This window comes from Jaculus jaculus, chromosome 8 (assembly GCF_020740685.1).
Source record: "Jaculus jaculus isolate mJacJac1 chromosome 8, mJacJac1.mat.Y.cur, whole genome shotgun sequence".
NCBI classification, from domain to species: domain Eukaryota; kingdom Metazoa; phylum Chordata; class Mammalia; order Rodentia; family Dipodidae; genus Jaculus; species Jaculus jaculus.
Window position 1 is genome coordinate 122,287,236 of NC_059109.1, and position 18,918 is coordinate 122,306,153.

At 41.3% G+C, this 18,918-nt stretch overlaps 1 protein-coding gene across 5 annotated transcripts in view; it reads right to left on the reverse strand.

Moving 5' to 3' along the window:
• Ptprt (protein tyrosine phosphatase receptor type T) overlaps positions 1-18,918 on the reverse strand; it is a 1,232,244-nt gene that overhangs the window by 118,175 nt on the left and 1,095,151 nt on the right. For 4 of the 5 annotated variants that reach the window (XM_045155759.1, XM_045155757.1, XM_045155760.1 and 1 more), the window contains exon 16: positions 14,811-14,968. In XM_045155759.1, the coding sequence (XP_045011694.1) occupies positions 14,811-14,968 (158 nt within the window). The remainder of the gene's footprint in view (positions 1-14,810; positions 14,969-18,918) is intronic. The other variant, XM_045155755.1, reaches the window with a different exon arrangement.

The window sequence follows — 18,918 nt, forward strand, 5'->3', positions numbered from 1 at the left end:
CCATACGCATCAATATTTTATGCTCTTACTCTCCTAGAAGTGTGATACGTGCAGAAAAATAAACCTGCTCGTTATTAGTCTTCTCCTCCCATTCTAACACATTCAGTTCATGGTCACCAGAATGGTTTTCATAAAACTGAACTTAATCCTTCCTCTCCATTTCTTAAAATCTGTGTCAGCCTCTTATAAAAAATAGAGTATTTCAACTCTCTTCCCTACATTCATCTCTTACCACTTAATATCATGGAGGTAATATTCCAAGTACTACAGAGAGACCAATCCATTCATAATTATATGTCCAGTGGAAAGGATTTACTGAGAAAAATTCTAGGGACAGCTGGACCTCAGGGAGGACCAGAATCATAAACAAAGAGAAAAAAAAAAATCTGTTTCCTATCCTCCATTTCCTACCCAAAGCTCTAGAGAAAAGTTAATGCTAGTAATATCTTTTGGATGCTATTTTTTAAAAGCATATATTTGCTTTCAGAAGGAATTGTACAAGAGAGCAAAATCCTTTCCAGCATTAGAAAATCTGCAGAAACCCTGCAAAACTATTTACCAGTAATAGTAGAGTTGTCACCAACCAAAGCAGAAATCAGAAAATTACCCAATATCCCTACTGATTATTGACTATATTAGCCAAGTCTTTATGCTTAGACAAACACGTTGGCTGTCAGAGCAAGTGGGCAGGGAATGTGGCTCCTCATGGGCACATGGACGGGATGCATATTACTGCCCATTGTCTCTATTATCTCCTCAGATGAGTTACATTTCTACTTATAAGGCCAATCGGCCAATGGAGAACCATAGTCTATTGTTACAGCTGTTTCTTTTCTTTAATGTTTTCCTTTCATTAGCAGAGGCAGGTAGAAAAGCCCACCTGAGTTTATATTTGTGTATACTCTGAATATCGCCTCCCCTGTTGATAACCTTTACTGCTCTTGTGATATGGCCGAATCACATCCTCAGACCAACTTGACCTTTCAGAGGCTAGTTGGGGTAGCAATTCCTCATTATTTTATCTTGAGGAGGATCTCACTGGAATTCCCTCTGTAACTCAGGCTGGTCTTGAACCCACTGTGTTCTTCCTACCTCAGCCTCCCGAGTCCTGCAATTATAGGTGTGAACCACCATGCCCACCTTACAATTCCTAGTTTTGCAGGAAACATATGAGAGTATTTGCCCCATTACCTTGAGTACTGACATGGCAGATGGTGATAGGAGTGGAGGGGAAGCTAAGACTGGGTAGCAACTGACTGGAAAGGAACATCTTTTGATTCATTGCTCTGCCCTCATCCAATTTTCGATGTTGCAAGCCGCACAGTATGTTTTATCCACTGCATCACACTTCCTAAACATTCATTCTGGTTTGATGAGTATACGGAAGTTCCATGCTGGGGTCTTATCTATGTATCTGTGCATCCATCTGTCATAAAGAGTTCTGAGTATCTGTTTTGTGTCCAGCACTGTGTTACATGCTGAGGATACAACAATAATAAGTTGTAACTTCTCTTTTCCTCTTGTAGTATCCGGAGCGTAGAAGCCTCAGACTTGGACAAATGCATTTGAAAAGTGAGGTGAGCACTGTGAGGAAACAGAGTATGAAACTCTGTGCTAGCAATGAAAAGTGAGAGCTGATCTGATTGGGTGAGAGGAGGGCCAGCATAGCAATAAGTGTGCGAACCGAGATCTAAAGGAGTCAGTTAAGAGTTTCGAGAATGTTTCTGTGGAGGGTTTATGGGTTAGGTGGCATCTATGACAACTACTCAAGTCCACTATTATACAAATTCAGCCATAGAAATATATTAACAAATAAGCATGGCTGTTTTCTAATAAAATTTTATTTATTTCAACAGACATATTGGACTAGATTTAGCCTAGGGGCTATAGTGGCTACCTTGCTCTAGATAGAACAAGGGTATAGAGTTCCTGTGGTAGAAAGAATATGGAAATGTTAACGACTGAGAGAAGAAAATGTGCTAAAACTCCCAGAGTAGGGCAATGATGAGTAACAGCCTGGGAGATATGAACAAAAAAAGACCTGTGTGTTATCTCAGGGTCTTGGGTCTTCAGCCTATACTTAGCTTGAATATATCTTCCTAGTTACTATGGAAAAATGGGAGTAGAGAATGTCAGGGTTGTCTGTGGGCATTATATAGGAACTGTGAATCTTACTGAGGTAAAGGATGATGGTGACTTGGAGAGATGAGGGAAATGGTTATGGAGCAAAGTGCAGGGGTTGTAGACATATTGAAGGTGCCAAATGATCAAAACAATGTGGGAATGGATGTAGGAGGTATGAGAAAGGAACATGTCAAGATTAATCCATTGCTACAGCCGTGCCGAACGTGTCCTTGCCGTTGCAGGGAATTGAAATGTTATTTCATTTCCAGCTTCCATTTAAATAGGAAGTCAACTCAGATAGTTGGAAGGTGACAGTTATGTCCTTTTAGCGCAGACGTATCACACTGTTCATGGCTCAGGACCACCTCTCCTCACTTGCCGCCATTCATACTCCCGGTCATGTTACTAGAGTCTGTGTTCTCCATCACACGGGCTTTCCTAGATGAAAACTACCGTGTCTTGCTTTGCCACCAACAGTCACTATTTTGATTGGTGACATACCCTACACACCTGGCATGTCAGCTCTGGAGCAAGTCTGGGTTTGAAATGTACTCAGATGTCATCTGGTGTGAGCTATTCTCTCACCCCTGTTGAGGACATTCTACTGAAAGTCAGCCAGGGCTGAGTTACTGAACATCGTAACACCTTCATTCACAATCACACTTCGCACCATCAAGGGAATAAAGGAGGTGGTGTGTAGTTAATTAGGGAGGGGGCTGATAGACCTTGTTCTTCATTGTTTCTTTAATCCCTCAGATGCCACCTTCCAATCTTGTTGATGTTCAACATGACTTTCAAACACTATATACATATGTGTGTATATATGTATGTATATTATATTACCAATCACTAGTATGTAAACCAAACTTTAAGGTTTGTAAGAAAGTTCAGTATTTTAAATTTTTATGTATTTCTTTATGAGAGAGCAGGGGGAGGGGTATACCAGGGCCTCTAGCCTCTGAAAATGAACCCCAGATACATGCACCACCTTATGCATCTGGCTTATGTGGGTTCTGAGGAATTGAACCTGGGTACTTAGGCTTCACAAGGAAGTACCTTAAACATTAAGCCATCTCTCTAACCTAGAAAGTTCAGTTTTGAATGCTGAGGCTTCCCCTCACAATTCAGCCAGATTTTGGGGTGACCTAATCCATTCACACCTTAAGACTAAGTTCCATTCCAGGATTGAGGTGGACTGTCAACCTTGTACAGTTGAAGCACATTCATGTAGCTCCTTTCACAGTCCATATTTTAACATTGTGCCCTGCAGCTGTAAGGGACTTTTAAATAGCCAACTCCTATATGCTGCTGGTTCTTTTGCTAACTTGATGAATATCCCCAAGAAATGTGTTTTATCACTTTGGACCTCAAATTCCCCATTTATAGTGGGGTACTCAATCACCTTGTATATAAAATAATAGTCAGAATTCATGTTCCTAATCAAGTTTCTGCCGGGCTCCAGCCTCCCAGATTCTGAGGCCTACCTGACACCTCTTCAGTGACTCAACAGTACCCAATGGCTGTGATTTAAACTCCCCCTCTGCTGCTTCAAATCTGGCCTCCTCCTGAGCTCATCATTTCAGCATCATTACCACCCACCTGGAATAAGTATAAGCAAGAATGATAAGCTTCAGTTTGGGAACAAAAGGAAGATCTAATAAAGAAAGATGGAGGGCATAAATGGCTGGTGAAGAATGTAAGAAACAATGAGAATGGAAAAAAAAAATCAAACAAAAAGTTTTTAGAAGAAGGGGCTGTTCATAAGCTAATCCCATAAGCCCTGGTTCAAACTCAGCTCTGCTTTCTTGGGAACTGTGTCATCTGTGAGCCTCAGTTTCTTTAAGCGTCATCACCGAATTGTTGAGAACGTTATGTGAAATGAGGTATGCAAAGTGCTTTGTCCTGTAATTACTTAACAAATGTTAGCTAGTAGAATTATCCATGTTTTTAACTTATCAGTGCTGCAGCCTTGAGTGCAGGGGAAAAAATGGTCTCTAAGCTTCGTTTATTCTGCTACCTAGCAACTACATATTTACAGTTCCAGCTTCTCCTCTTTATCCCTGATTACTTTAACAAGCACTTTCTAAGTGCCCTGTTATAATTCAGGACCACCTGTGAGGTGTGGAGAATAATTCTATTTTCTTCTCAAGATGTAGTGGCCTAGCATAAATTGTCAGAAGCAACTTGAGCTCTGCGGATTCACTGAAGTCCCTTTGGAAGGGTATTGGAAAGGAATGATGGGGCCAGCTTACAATGAAAATGAGGGAATGTCACTGATAAAATGCTGCCCCCTACTTCTTTGCAATGGAAAGATGACATTTGTAAACCTCAAGGAGAACCTGGGGCCAAGGCCCAGCACAATATGGGACATCTGGCACTGGGATGATGTCACTTTTGAAATAAGTTGGTCTTGGCATGTGAATTTACATTGATCACAGATATGATGCCCTTTCCTGGCAGGCTCCAGATACCCTTCCAGCTTAATCTCAAGCCACACTGTCTCAGTAGCATGCTATGGATTCCAGGACCACTTCTCTGAGCCCACCACACTCCTAAACTTCCTAAGTTATTGTCCTCTCACCTGGGACAAGCCTTCTCCTGTACTCTCTTTAACTTAAGCCTTACGTAGTAGTTCATTAACTTGCTCAGGCAGAATTAATTGTATGCTGAGCTTCTGATCAGCATTCTTGGGACACTATACATGCTTTTTCTCTATCACGTATCACATTTATTGAAACTAATCCAGTTACAGGTCTCCTCAAGGAGGAGAGTAATATCCTTGAAGGCAGAGACCGTGTCTTATTTCTCTTTACAATCCCTACCATATTTTCCCTATAGTCGACATTCAATGAATATTAAAGGAACACCTCAGCTACTCCCATAATGAGGAGATGAAAAGTATAATTCAATTTGAGAAGGTTCTATTTGTGCAGAAATCAGATTGGGGGGTCTACAGAAATTACTAGAAGACAAACTACCATTGACTAGACAGCATAAGCAGCATTTCAATGCTTTGCAATAAACCACAGAACAGGGGCCTAGAAATAGTCAGGGCCCACAAATCCTCCCCTGGTTTTGTTAGTAACTTGATGAGTGATCTTTAGAAAATTCCCTTGGACTCAATTCTTCATCTCCAATAAATGGACTCTGATCAGATGATATCTAGGGTGGTTTTTAATTTTCACCATGTCTATTATAATATCACATCTTTTTTAAACTAAAATTATTCTGTGTAGCTAGTTATAATTTAACTCCTTAGAGTTTGTGAAGGACAATTTGTCAATTTTATTTTTTAAAAATATTTTTATTTCCAAAAAGAGATAGAAAGAGAGAGAGAAGAGTGAGAAAGAGAGAATGGGTTTTCCAGAGCCTGTAGCTACTGCAAATAAACTGCAGATACATGTAACACTTTGTGCATCTGGCCTTATGTGGGTACTGGGGGATCGAACCTAGGTTTTAGGCTTTATAGGCTTAACCACTGAGCAATCTCTCCAGCTCCAGTTTGTCCACTTTCTAAAGGCTACTTTCATTTCCATTTTGTTCTTCCAAAGAGTAAACAATTCCATTCAATCCTGGCTTGCTAGGAATTTAATAAGTGTGTCCTTTATCTGTCAGTCAAGTGGATGATTGCAAAATATTCAATAATCCCTGTAAAATATTCAACAAAATTGGAGGTGGCAAGCTTGTAACATTGAATTCTTCTCCCAGATTCAATTTAATCCTGAACTAACCAGAAAATATAATTGTTCCTGCAAACAGTCATTTTTGCCTTTTTTTTGTTTTTTGTTTTTCTGCATTCCTCTGCAGGAGGCTCTCAGCTTCACTTTGTGACTCATCATTGCTTTTCCTTGGAAATTTCCACTCCTTCCATTCTTTCTCTTAGATTATCCACTGTTCAGGCAAAAGGAGAGGAAAATTCCAGAGATGGTTGAATGACAACTGGTGTGTGTGTGTGTGTGTGTGTGTGTGTGTGTGTGTGTGTGTGTGTGTGTAAGGCTGGGAGAAGACTATCAGTTGTATTGACAGGTGTTGGCAGCTTTCACAGCCCCAGAGCCCCTGACATCAATGTCCTCCTGAAGTGTCCACTCTGGGAAGGTAGGTTATCTCAGTGCCAGTAACTCTTGTTATCAGAAACAACTTAGCAAGGGAAAAACAGAAGGCTTTGGAGTCCAACAGTCCTCAGTTTTACCTCAAGCTATTTGAATCACCTGGAAGACTTTCTGAAAGTACACATTCTTATGCCCTAACCCCAGAATTTGGGGTTCAGAAGGTCTTTGGTGATTATTTGAGAATTTCCTTCTAACTAGTTCCCTGGTGAGTTCCCAACCATGCTCTCTTCCTTTGGAGACAATGCTTTGAATGGATGACTTAGTTTCCTTATCTATGAAATGGGATCAGTAGCAGCTATCTCACAGAAGGTTGTATAAAGGACTAGTCCTGTCTATGGGCTCAGAAGTGTCAGGGAGGCTTAGTGTGTGCTTTAGTTTTGTGTTTAAATCTATGAACCTTTGGGCAAATCTTCTTTTTTTTATTTTTAAAATATTTATTTATTTATTTGCAAGGATAAAAAGAGAAGAGAAACAGACAGACTGGGTATGCCAGGGCCTTCTAGCCACTGCAAACAAACTTCAGATGCATGTGCTGCTGTATGCATATGGCTTTACATGGGCACGAGGGAATAGAACTCTGGTCATTAGGCTTTACAGCCAAGCACCTTAACTGCTGAGCCATCTCCCCAGCATTATTTTTATTATTTTTTTTTTGAGGTAGGGTCTCACTGTAGCCCAGGCTAACCTGTAATTCACTAAGGAGTCTCAGGGTGGCCTCGAAGTCATAGAGATCCTCCTACCTCTGCCTCCCAAGTTCTGGGACTAAAGGCATGCACCACCATGCCCAGCTATTTTTTAAAATATATTTTTAAGTCTCAGTTTCCTCATCTTTATATCATCCGTTATAAACACTCATAGAATTCTCTCAGTGTGGTAAGTATGCATATGAAATAGTGTTCAAGTGAGCATGTCATTAATATTTGAGTAATAATGAATATTATTAGTAATATTTGTATGTTTTGAGACTCCAAACAGGAAGGTTAACTGACATCACTGGCTGACACAACCAGAGACTCCACATCATTCAGTAGTCTTTGATCTAACAAGAACAAAAACAAAACAAAACATGGATGATATATGAAGTCCTTCTCCTGGACCTCAAATGTCATCTGCACTTGGGCTGAATGAAGCCTCCATGGCTGGAAGTCATGATAACTGCACTAGGCAGGTAGGCAGCAGACTTTTGGGCATCAATTCGAACATGAGTAGGGCATTCTGAGTCCAGGTTTGGAATCCAGAGAGGGCAATGGTGATGCTCTCTCAGAACTCTGAGGCTGTCTGGTGTACAGGGTCATAGTTGTCTTGGAAACAACATACTCCATGAGCATGTACCTGATAGAGACAGAGGGGCCAATTAGAGTTTTAATTTTTTTTTAATTTCTTTAGAGAGAGCAAGAGAGACAGAAAGAGACATAGGACAGACAGAGAGAGAGAGAGAGAGAGTTGGTGAGATGGGACCTCAGCCACTGCAACAAACTCCAGATGCTTGCACCACCTAGTGGGCATGTGTGATCTTGCGCTTGCCTCACCTTTTGTGTGTCTGCCTTACATGGGATCTGGAGAGTTGAACACAGGTCTTTAGGCTTTCACAGGCAAGTGCCTTAACTGTTAAGCCATTTCTCCAGCCCCAATTACAATTTTGAATAGATTTAAAACCAGACATGTACTCTGCAGAAGGCTGATGGTAAAGTGGGAGTTGCTTTAGCCTGCAGCTAGGTGGCCACAATAAGACAGTTAAACACTTGAAGGGAGAGGTGAGTGTCATAAGAATCCATTACTCTATCAATACCAGAGGCAAACAAAGGTTGCTTGGTTTGGGGACTGATAACATGCTTATAGGCAAAAATAGAAATGAATGAGCTGAGGTTACAGGAAACAGGCTTCAGGGTCATAGAAGATGGGATTCACTATGGGGAACTTGCATGGTACCACTATGTCAGCTGAATGAGATCCACTATGAAAAGAGTATGATATAGGCCTAGGATATCTTATTGTAAATTCCAGCTTCTTCATTTCATCATTCCATCCTTCATTCACTCATTCATATAAGTGGTCAATGAGTATCTGGTAGTTTAGAGACTTGGGTGATGGTCCGAATTTGTTCTCAATAGCAACCATGGAGAACTTAGGAACCATGGTTAGGAATTTAGACCACATTAGTGACATTATTGATGTCATTTGTAACATCAGGGTAACAAAATTCCTACCTGGTCACCCTTTTATGAGGATTACATACACTATGTGATCAGTATTCAACAAAATGACAGACACTAACCAAGGAGGCAGTCCTTGCTATCACACACATCAAGTCAATAGTTACTCTACAGAAGGCCAATGCTCATTTCTCTAGTTTGCTTACTTTCATCATGGGATGGGTAAGGAACATTTTCAATGAGTTCACAGCCCTATCCAACTGCCCTATAGTTTAAAGTTCTGATCTACCTTTTCCATATGAGCTTCTTTGGTTACATAATACGATCTTAAAATAATAAGCCTGTGTGATAAAGAGATGGTTCAGTGGTTAAGGTGCTTGCTTGCAAAGCCCAAGGTCCTGGGTTTGATTTCCCCAGTACCATGTAAAGCCAGATGCACAAAGTGGCTCATGCATCTAAAGTTCATTTGCAGGGGCTATTGGTCCTGGCATGCCATTCCCCCCCCACCTCTCTCTCTCAACTAAATAAGTCAATAAAAATATAAAACATAAGGCTCATTATGGCCTGGTGTTTCCTTTTGCCTGCCCCATCCATGAAGAACCCTATGAGAGCATTGAGCTTGAATATTCCCTAACTTTTCCCCAGGAGGCTTTTATGAATTGTGTATGCCGAAGGATAGCGAGGAGCTGCTGGCTTCAGAGCCTATACTCATCATCTTTGTCAACTATCTGCTGAGGTGCCTGTGTGCTGTCTGCTAGGTATGTTGTGGTCTCCAAGTCAGGGGGAGGATCCTGTGGCTATTAGTGCAGTCTTCTACTACACAGAGTTGTATAATGAAGATGTTCACAATTGTAATCCCTGTTTCTCCTGCTCTGTGGTGAGCAGCTCTGTTCATTTCTCCTTATATCCATTCACAGATTAGTCTAGCCTAGAAATGAAGAGAATGGGCCACTGGTCCACAGTCCTGCTCTCCCAAGAAAGTCCTGAAGGGACAATTCCCATAGAATCCGAGGGAGCATTCACTGGGTCGATGCCTCTGCAGCAGGACTGGACATGGTTAGAAGAACTAAGAAGAGGCATGGTCCTCCCATCCAGCAGGGCTTGATATCTTTTCTCCTTCCCCCAGCTTCATGGTAGAAAAAATACTTCCAGAGGTTAAAGTCAAAGACGGCTGGTTTGCAAAGGATCGTATCTGCTTTATGATCCAGGTCTCCTTATTGATTCTTCATGCAATTTGAAGAACTTGTTTTAATATCTGAGGGCATCACTTAACTGTCAAATGGTAATAAACAGTTAACCATTAAATGGTTCAGTCAGTGCCTAGGTGCAGGCTCCATGCCAGACATAGCTGTGGTGGCAGCTTCTGTTCATAAGGCAGAAAATTCAAGCCCATTGGTGGGGGATTCACTCTCCGTCTCCTCCACCAGTGAAGCTTGTAAGCACCAGGCAACCATGCATGATGTGGGGGAAGGACCACTGTTTTGAGGTTTATGACTCTCTTTGGCATCTAATCATATCTCTGCTATGTCTATGTGATTTTGGACTTGTTTAATTCTCTGAGATTCACTTTTCTACTTTTCAGAATAGGAATAACACCCAATTTATAGGGTGCTTAGGAAGCTTGAGAGTGGAATTTATTCAAGTTATAAGATCTAGTGCATAGTAGGTGCCCAGTAAAAGCTATCTTCCTCTTTGGGATTTTGTTACTAGATAGCTCAGAGATTGATTATAATTTAGAAGTTCAGAGTCTGTATATTTAGATGCAATTACAATCTAATCTAATCTAATTACGTTTTGATGTATCCTTGTGTTTACCTTATTGTTTTCATTTATATTTTCCTGACATGTATTTTGTTCTTCGCCACTTTCTTATAATAAGTGTTCATTTAGAGTATTTCCCTATGTTATTTGCAGAACGAGGTGTATAGTCTTTACCTGATATTTGGAAAACATGGATTCCAATTACAACTTGCCACAGGCCGTGCAACCTACACCTTGGAGTTTATCTGTGCCTCCGAGTCCTCACGTGTAGAGTAGAGGAGTAATAGACCTGTTGGTCCTCTTTTGACACTCAAATAAAGCTCTTACATAAGAGTTTGTAGAAGGACATTGTCAAGTGTGAAGCACTCATGGCCCAATGTCTGGTGACCTGCCTGTGCCTATCAGCTGTGGAAAGACTAATCAGAATGGACTGGTAAAGAGGAAGACAGTGTTAACTAGTGGTAGCCAATGAACAAGGGCGTTGTTCATGTGTAATATGAGCAGGGTCGACAGACAGGCCCCCATGCCGTAGGGACTCAACAGGGACTTGTTTTCAAGCATTTTTGTTTGGACTGAAAATGTACAAGAAGATGATGTCACATGAATACAAGAGATAGAGAAGAAGAAATAGCATGCTATTTAAGGAGAGCTCCTGAAGAAAAAAACAAAAAGCCAAGAAAACAATCCTTGTGAGCCAAAGATCACAGAAAAGAATTACAAGTACACAAGACAGTAAGATCAAAATCAGATGACTTAATAAAAGCTCACATTTCTTTAATCAGAAAACAATGTGCATTGTTTGTCCTTGAAATGTGAAGTGCGTTCCTTTCTAAAAGAATGCCAAAGCAAGACACAGCAACGGCCCACGTTTGACAAAGCCCTGTCACCCTCCAGTCCCAGAGATCACTATTCTTATACAATATTGGGTGGCTTGACTGAATAGATGTTGCCAAATGTAGCAGTCACTTGGAATAGAAAAACCCCAGAAACTAAACGTCCTCAGAAAGAAGCAGACTTTGAATAGAGAAAGGGCCTAGCTGTTTAATAATGAATTAATTGCTCTAAGCACACTCCTCTACAGTCTTGTGTGATGGAAAAAACCGTTCGTGTGTCATTCCTACCTCGCTCCCTCCCTATCTCCCTCTCTCCTTCCCTCTTTCCCTTCCCAGACACTGTTCGTGCCCTCCCTCCTCCCTCCCTCCTTTCTCCCCTCCCACTTTCCCTTCCTCCCTCCCTCCTTCCTTCTCTCCCTCTGTCCCTAGATGCTGCCTCACAATTTGCACATAATCTCAGGGCCCTCTTAAAGATGTCGACTTAGAAGCTAGACAGCCACTTCCCTAATGTCACAAAAATAGATTCAATTTTACATACATCAGGGTGATTTCAGAAGCAATTTCTACATCTCCAGTGTAAGTAAGCATTACTTACATTTTCCCCCCTCAAATCTCACCCCAGTGGTTCCACAGGGCATTTTAAAAAGGTACCTGATGCATTTTAGGGCATTCAAAAGAATCCCCAGAGGGTGTTTATAGCTGCAGCCTGAAGATACCAGATGCAAAGAAAGAGGTCTGAAATATTCAGTGATTCAAACAAATGCAAAATTTCATAATAATTGAATATAATACATCAATTTAAATTGGTATTTTTGCCCTTTAAAATTGAATATCATTAAAATGAATATATACACACATATATGCATGCATATACATCTATATATATGCACATAAATAAAAAATACAGACATATGCCATATACATATATGCATCCAATTATTTGGGAATATTGTCTCTGGCCTTTATAACATATAATTAGGCTTAATAGGATATTCTTCTTCTTCCATTCTAGCTGACAGAGACTCTGGCTCTGTTTTGAGTATCTTAAAGGTCTAAGTTTTGGTCCCTAGTGAAAACATGGGTACTACCTGCCTATGAAGCCTAAGAAATCAGTGTTACTCACATTGGTCTCCTGTGTGGTCAGAGCGTTTGGGACTTAACTACCTGCAATTTTAGGGTCACAATGCTCACCTTGCATCTTAGACTATAAACTTCTTGGCACACTATGGCTTGCCAGAGCAGTTTTACAATAGAAAAAAAGTGTATAGATGAGGCTGGTCTGCATAGGAAAAGTTTGGTGTAAGTAAATACTATGGCGCCAGTATTTTCAATCACATAGACTTGCACATAAACTTCTCTGTTCTTGGGCCCAAATCAGGAGAGCCAGAGACAACACTGTGCAGTGAGAGGCTGTGGAGTTTTAGGAAAGTCCCTTCTTTTCAAGCTCATTTTGTTGCCGATCCCTTCTGAGCCTGTCCTGATCTATGTCACTGTCCTCTTTCTGTGTCCTGAGAGAGGACCAGCTACACGGTTAAACAGACCACAGATTTCCTCTGACCTATAGCAAAAACCAAAGTTAAATGTTTGCATTTTTAGACTTTTTCTCTAAAAACCATTGCTCAACATGAAGATGCACACAAGTTTAGGGTCATCATCAATGGGCAAAGTGATGTGATTTGTCTACTGATATGATGCAAGGAGCCATGTGCCACATCACTATGTAGGATTTTGCTCAAATGTTTATTGTGAATATAATTGTGATGGAAAGTCAAACAAATCTGGATTATAGACAGTTCAATGGGGCAATTGCCCCAGACATTGAAATAAAAAGTTAGAACCCCAAAAGGAAAAAAAAAGTAAAGTCAAGAAAATTGTTTTATATGAAAGGAGAGAATAAGATGAGAAAATCAAATAAAATGTGAGGGAGCTGGAGGGATGGCTTAGTGGTTGAGCGCTTGCCTATGAAACCTAAGGATCCTGGTTTGAGGCTCCATTCCCCAGGACCCACGTTAGCCAGATGCACAGGGGGGTATACACGTCTGGAGTTTGTTTGCAGTGACTGGAGACCCTGGCGTGCACATTCTCTCTCTCTCAAATAAATAAATAAAACTAAACAAAAATACAGTGTGAGTACCTTGGACAGGGTCCTGATTCACAAAGAAAACAAACAAACAAGAACAGGTTTTGGATATGAGGGATTTGGACTGTGGACTGCCACATGTGATGCCATTGAATCAGTGACATTTCTTGAGCAAATTATCCATTTTTCTGGTGATGTGTTGAGTTTTCCTACTCTTAGGTAACACATGCTGAATTCTCTAGAGGTGGAATGTCTCAACACTTGTAACTTCACTTCCAAATAGTCAGAACTTTGTTGTCAGACAGAAAAGAAGACAAAAGATGCCAATACTGAAAATGTTAGTAAGTGGTAAATATAGGTGAAGTTTAAGACTCAGAAGGTATCAGTGCTGGAAAGAAGTGACTGGAGTACTGAGTAACATCTCAATCACAACTTCCAAGGCTCAGGGTCTAATGTGGAAGAGGTGGCAGAAAGAATGTAAGAGCCAAAGGTAGGGTAGAACTCCTTATAACGTGCTCCCTCCAGACATAAAATGGCCTGGATATCCATGGCCTCATAGTGCCTGGCACTACTTACACAAGACCATCATAAGAGGAGGAAAAGATCATGACATCAAAATAAAAGAGAGATTGATTGAGATGGGGAGGGGATATGGTGGAGAATGGAATTTCAACGGGGAAAGTGGGGGGGTATTACCATGGGATATTTTTTATAATCATGGAAAATGTTAATAAAAATTGAGAAAATAGTAATATCTCCTCTCAAAGCCAGCAGCATATAGGCATTTGAAAATATCAATTGCCTCCCTCAAATTCTGTATTCTTAACCATGGTGCCTATGAGAACTACGTGAATGACTTTGCAAAGTCCACAGCCTTGAATGCTGCCCTAGCTCTCATCAAAATGGAGATTTTGATTCAGTAGATAAGTGTGAGACCCGAACATCTGTATTTTGAAAACCTTCCCAGGTGGGTTCTATGCTGCACTGTGGTTTAGGAATCAGGGGATTCTCTTAGAACTTGGATCCATCAGGAACCAAGAAAAGACTCTCTCAAGACTAGTCACCAAGGTAGCTAGCCTTATAAGTTCCCAGTCTTGTGGTTCTCTGCTGGATGAGTTAACTATGAAATCGTAACTACTTATATTAGCTAGGAATACTCTATTAACTCTGTATGAGGACTCAGGTCATCTTGACCAAAAACCACTTAAAACTGGTCAAGGCCTGGAAGGCACAGGTTTCAGTCTGGGTACAGGACCTAGCAGCCTTGGAACTTTGGAGAGATTGCTTCTCTGAGCCTCAGTTCCCTAAATACTCAGAACAGAGACCATAATCATTTGTGACCCATTTACCTTCCAGGATAAATAATGAAACAGTTTTGAAGATTTTTAAGTGACTCAATTCCGTGTTGAATGCTATTTGCCTTAAGAGTACAGCCTTATTCCTCCACCTTCTTCTCTTCCTCTTCCTCCTTCTTTGTACCTATTTGAATTTTTAACCTATTTCTATTTGGGTCCACAAGCAGTTAGGATGACGTGTTACCATTTCCATCTCCTTAGGAGCAGATTCTTTAGTCATCTCGGCATAGGGTGTCTCAAAGCCTTTGTCAGAGAGAACCTTCATCACCAACATTCCAGGACAGCATCCTGACATCATGCCTTGGTTACCAAGGGGGGGGGGAGGGGTCTGACGCAGAGGCACCAGGGCCAAGCTTGATACAACTATCCTGTTCCCCTTAGTTGACCTGACTTACTGAATCCGTTAACGTCCTGAGAGCTGGAGGAGAAGCCTTCCTCATTCCGGCTGGTGCTGAGCTTGGCAGTGGGCTTGTCAGCGGAGGCCACAGGCCGCATCTCCCTCTGGGCTCCACTCTGTGTCTCCTTCTGCTTCTTGGCCAGCTTCCTTTGGGACATGTGCAAGGGGAAAAAAAACCCACAGTTAGATGGTTCCGGTTCAATGAAAGGATTGGGAAAGGTGGATCATTCTCTATTCCTCATTTTCACCCCTACATTTGGTCCATCCTACAAAACCAGACGCAAAGCAAGCCCTCCATGGTCAAGGTTGAGTACACCCAAGCCTTCCTGAAACCGCCCATCATTTCCATTTACTAGGAAATATGAAACTTAGATTGCTTCATCCCAAACAATGGGCATATTTTATCCTTGAGCTTGAAATGGGAAATCAATGAGACTTTATGATGCTGCTTCTTGTTCTGCTTTCAGAGGGAGGAAAAGGTCAGGCTGGTCTTTCTGTTCTCATGCTTCTGAATAGGACTGACTGAGGACAGAGTTTGGCCTTTCTCTCAGAGACTGAACTGATGAATGAACCCACCGAATAGGAGTAGATTAAAGTAGGGGTTGGGAGTTGCAGTGGAGGGAAGGGAGGGGAGGGTTCATCTCATAGCTCAAAGAGAGAAAAGCCACAGTTGAACTTGATGCATAGCCGTTCCCCCTGAAACATCAGATCCTGAATACCAGAATGGCATGTCTAATAATGACAGTACAGAACAGCAGTGCTTTATTTTATAAAAGAGAATAAGAGCGAGAGAGAGATAATTGACATGCCAGGCTCTCCAGCCACTGTACTCAAACTCCAGACATGTGTGCCACCTTGTGCATATTTGTGTACTTGCATCGCCTTGTGTGTCTGGCTTACATAGGATCTGGGGAGTCAAACATGGGTCCTTAGGCTTTGTAGGCAGGTGCTTTAACTGTTAAGCCATCTCTCCAGCCCAGTTCTCAATCTTTGATGTAAATTGTAATCCCCTGGAGAGTTAAGAGTGTACCCAGAGGCCCAGGCCCAGGACATTGTGTAGTCACCAAGAATCCCCTAGTGATTCTTACACCAACCACTGGAGGTTAAATATCAGTGTTGGCACCAAATAAACATGTGTTCATAGCCTACTTCTACTGCCTTCCTGGGGGCAAGTTCACTAATCTCTCAATTCCTGAACTCTTCCTTTATGCAGCATGGCATTGTGGTGAATACTGGTCTTAGAATTATGTGAGATAGCACATGAACTACTCAGAGTACAGTACCTGGCACACAGTCTACATTCAACATATGGAAGCTGATATTTTTTTCTATTGTATTAATGCCAACTCATCCAACCATATTCCAATGTCTGCTTCCTTCCCAAGTGTCCCACTGTGGAACCCCATCTCCCCCTGAATTATAAGAAGTGACAGGAGCATTGATTCTTCACCAGAGAAAGGTTAACATATTCTTCTTTTATGGAGCCAAAATCTATTTTAAATTTTAAGTGACAGGCATTTCATTAGAATTGAGAAATATGACGACCCTTTTTGTACATGTTATTTAAACTTCTCTAAGAGCCAACAGGGCCCCTAGGGGGTTTTTCTGACATATATGCATTTAAATATAGTCATTATGTTCCTACCACATCAAAAAGATACAGGCTAAATAAATATCTCAAGAAAAAGTTTCTCTGTGTCTATTATTCCTTTTTCACAGAATCTGGCTTAAAATTCAATCTTGGTGCCAGGCATGGTGGCACATGCCGTTAATCCCAGCACTTGGGAGGCAGAGGTAGGAAGATCACCATGATCACGTTTGAGGCCACCCTGAGACTACATAGTTAATTCCAGGTCAGCCTGGGCCAGAGTGAGACCCTATCTTGAAAAAAAACTTCAATCTTGGTTATTCCTACCTCATCCCAGAAAGAATAGGTGTGCTGGAATGGTCTAATTCCGTATAACCTAAGGAATAATTTTCCTAAGTAGAGCTCAGCAGGTGTAACAGAACCCATTCAAGAGTTAGCAATGTCCCCATCTCGGGGACTCAGGACAAAGTAAATTGTAGAAGTAGGAGTTCCTATAGGACCAACTCCAATTTGATCACCTCTTCCTCAGAACATGGGTCCAAAGTCCTGGTACAAACAGCATAGGAAGGCAGAAGGTACATCCAAATGAGTGTGATGAGAAGGGAATTTTCTTATGAAAGGATTATTTGCAGGGGCAAGAAATGTGTAGAGGATGGCTGGATATACAAAATACAGTGACAGGAGAACGGTTCCACATCTATGGGTCCAGAGGGATAATTAGACAAGTCAATAAAATGAGGCCCTCAGGAGAGAGTCCTAAAGAGAAGGCTACCTGGATGGAAACTGTGGTTGTCTTTCCTTGTTTGGTTTTTGGAGGTAAGGTGTTACTTAACCTCAGGTTGGCCTGGAATTCCCTATGTAGTGTCTGGCCGGCCTCAAACTCACAGTGATCCTCCTACCTCTGCCTCCTGAGTGCTGGGATTAAATGCGTCAACCACCATGCCTGACCCTCCTGGTCTTCTTTTGAGGGGTCTAGCCACTCCTAGATGAGCTCACATGGAGGGAACTGGAGACAAAACTGTCCTGACTACACCTTCCCCATGCCCTCACCTCCTATACCAGCTCTCATTATCTGAAGCTAAAGTCATGGGTGATAACAGAGCTCTTTGATGGAGTCCCTACAAAACACATTCCAGAGGCAGAAAGCATAGCAGAGACAGGGGGAGGGCAAATATGGGTTTAAGAATGCAGATCAAGAAGAGAAAAGCTCTTACATTCCACATGTTGACCATAATTTGAAGACATTTGTAGCCCAGAGTGTAATTCTTCATTTATTTTTTTAACAATTGGTCTGGGCACTCAAGAATATGAACTCATCTTCTGGTTATAATGTTTTGGCCACAGGCACCCTGTTCTGCCAATGAGACGATTGCAAGCAGTCCGAAGAACATGGGACATGAAACAGTGGATCAACTGGACCCTTTCTCACCATCAGCAGGCAATCAACAGGCGGGGAGAGCATCAATGAAAGAAAAACGAGGAATTCTGCAGCTGATGACATTTCAAAATTTTATTCTTCATTTATTATCAAAGAGGAGTGTGTTTAAAAATGTATATGTGACCTTCTTAATCATAAATTTGAAAAGATATACAGCAGAGCCCTTGCTTCTATCTGAGCTCCACTCACATTACCCCAGCAGGAAATAAAAGGAAATCCGATGAGAGAATTAGCTTTAAAACTACAAATGAGTATGTATCAGAGGCTTTGATATTTCCTCAAGGGCAGAGCTCACAAGCAGTCCCATTCCAGTCAGGGTAAAATAATATTGAGACAACCAATCCCATTCCAGTCAGGGTAAAATAATATTGAGAGAGTTCTTAGATACAAATCATTGGTTCCCAAAGCAATAATAATAACAAAATGGTCTCCCTGCTTCTGTGAAAAATGGCCTTTTATAGGAATGTTTGGGTAGATCTGAATAACTGTATTTATAAAAAATAAATAAATAAACCAAACCTCTCCAAAACATGTAGGTATTTAAAAAAATTTAAATCAAGTTATAAAACCTCAGATATATGACATCTATATTAGTCACATTTGCAAAATGAAATACTGAGAGGATTAACTTACAAAGAGAAATGGTTTATTTTGGGTCATAGTTCTGGAAGTTGCTGGCCTAGACATGGTGGTCCCTATTGCTTTGGGACCCCCAGCAAGGGAGCCACATTATGCGATGCCCATGGTACAGCAAACTGCTCAATACAAGGTCCTAGAATACACTTTGAAGGCATCTTTCCAATGACCAAATGATGTTTCACTAGGCACTACCTCTTAAATTTCCCCAGCACCTCATAATAACTGCCACTTTGGTATTTAAACATGAACAAATGGACCTCTGGGGGACCCTCACCCAAGCCATAGCAATATCCTTAGGACTTAGCTCACAGCTGACATTATGCCACATATTCAAGGAGATGGTAATTCTACATAGGGGTTTTTGGCAGTAAATAAACATAACTACAAAGTGGAAATGGAGGAGGTACAGAAGTAATCATAATACATGATCATAGTTAGGGA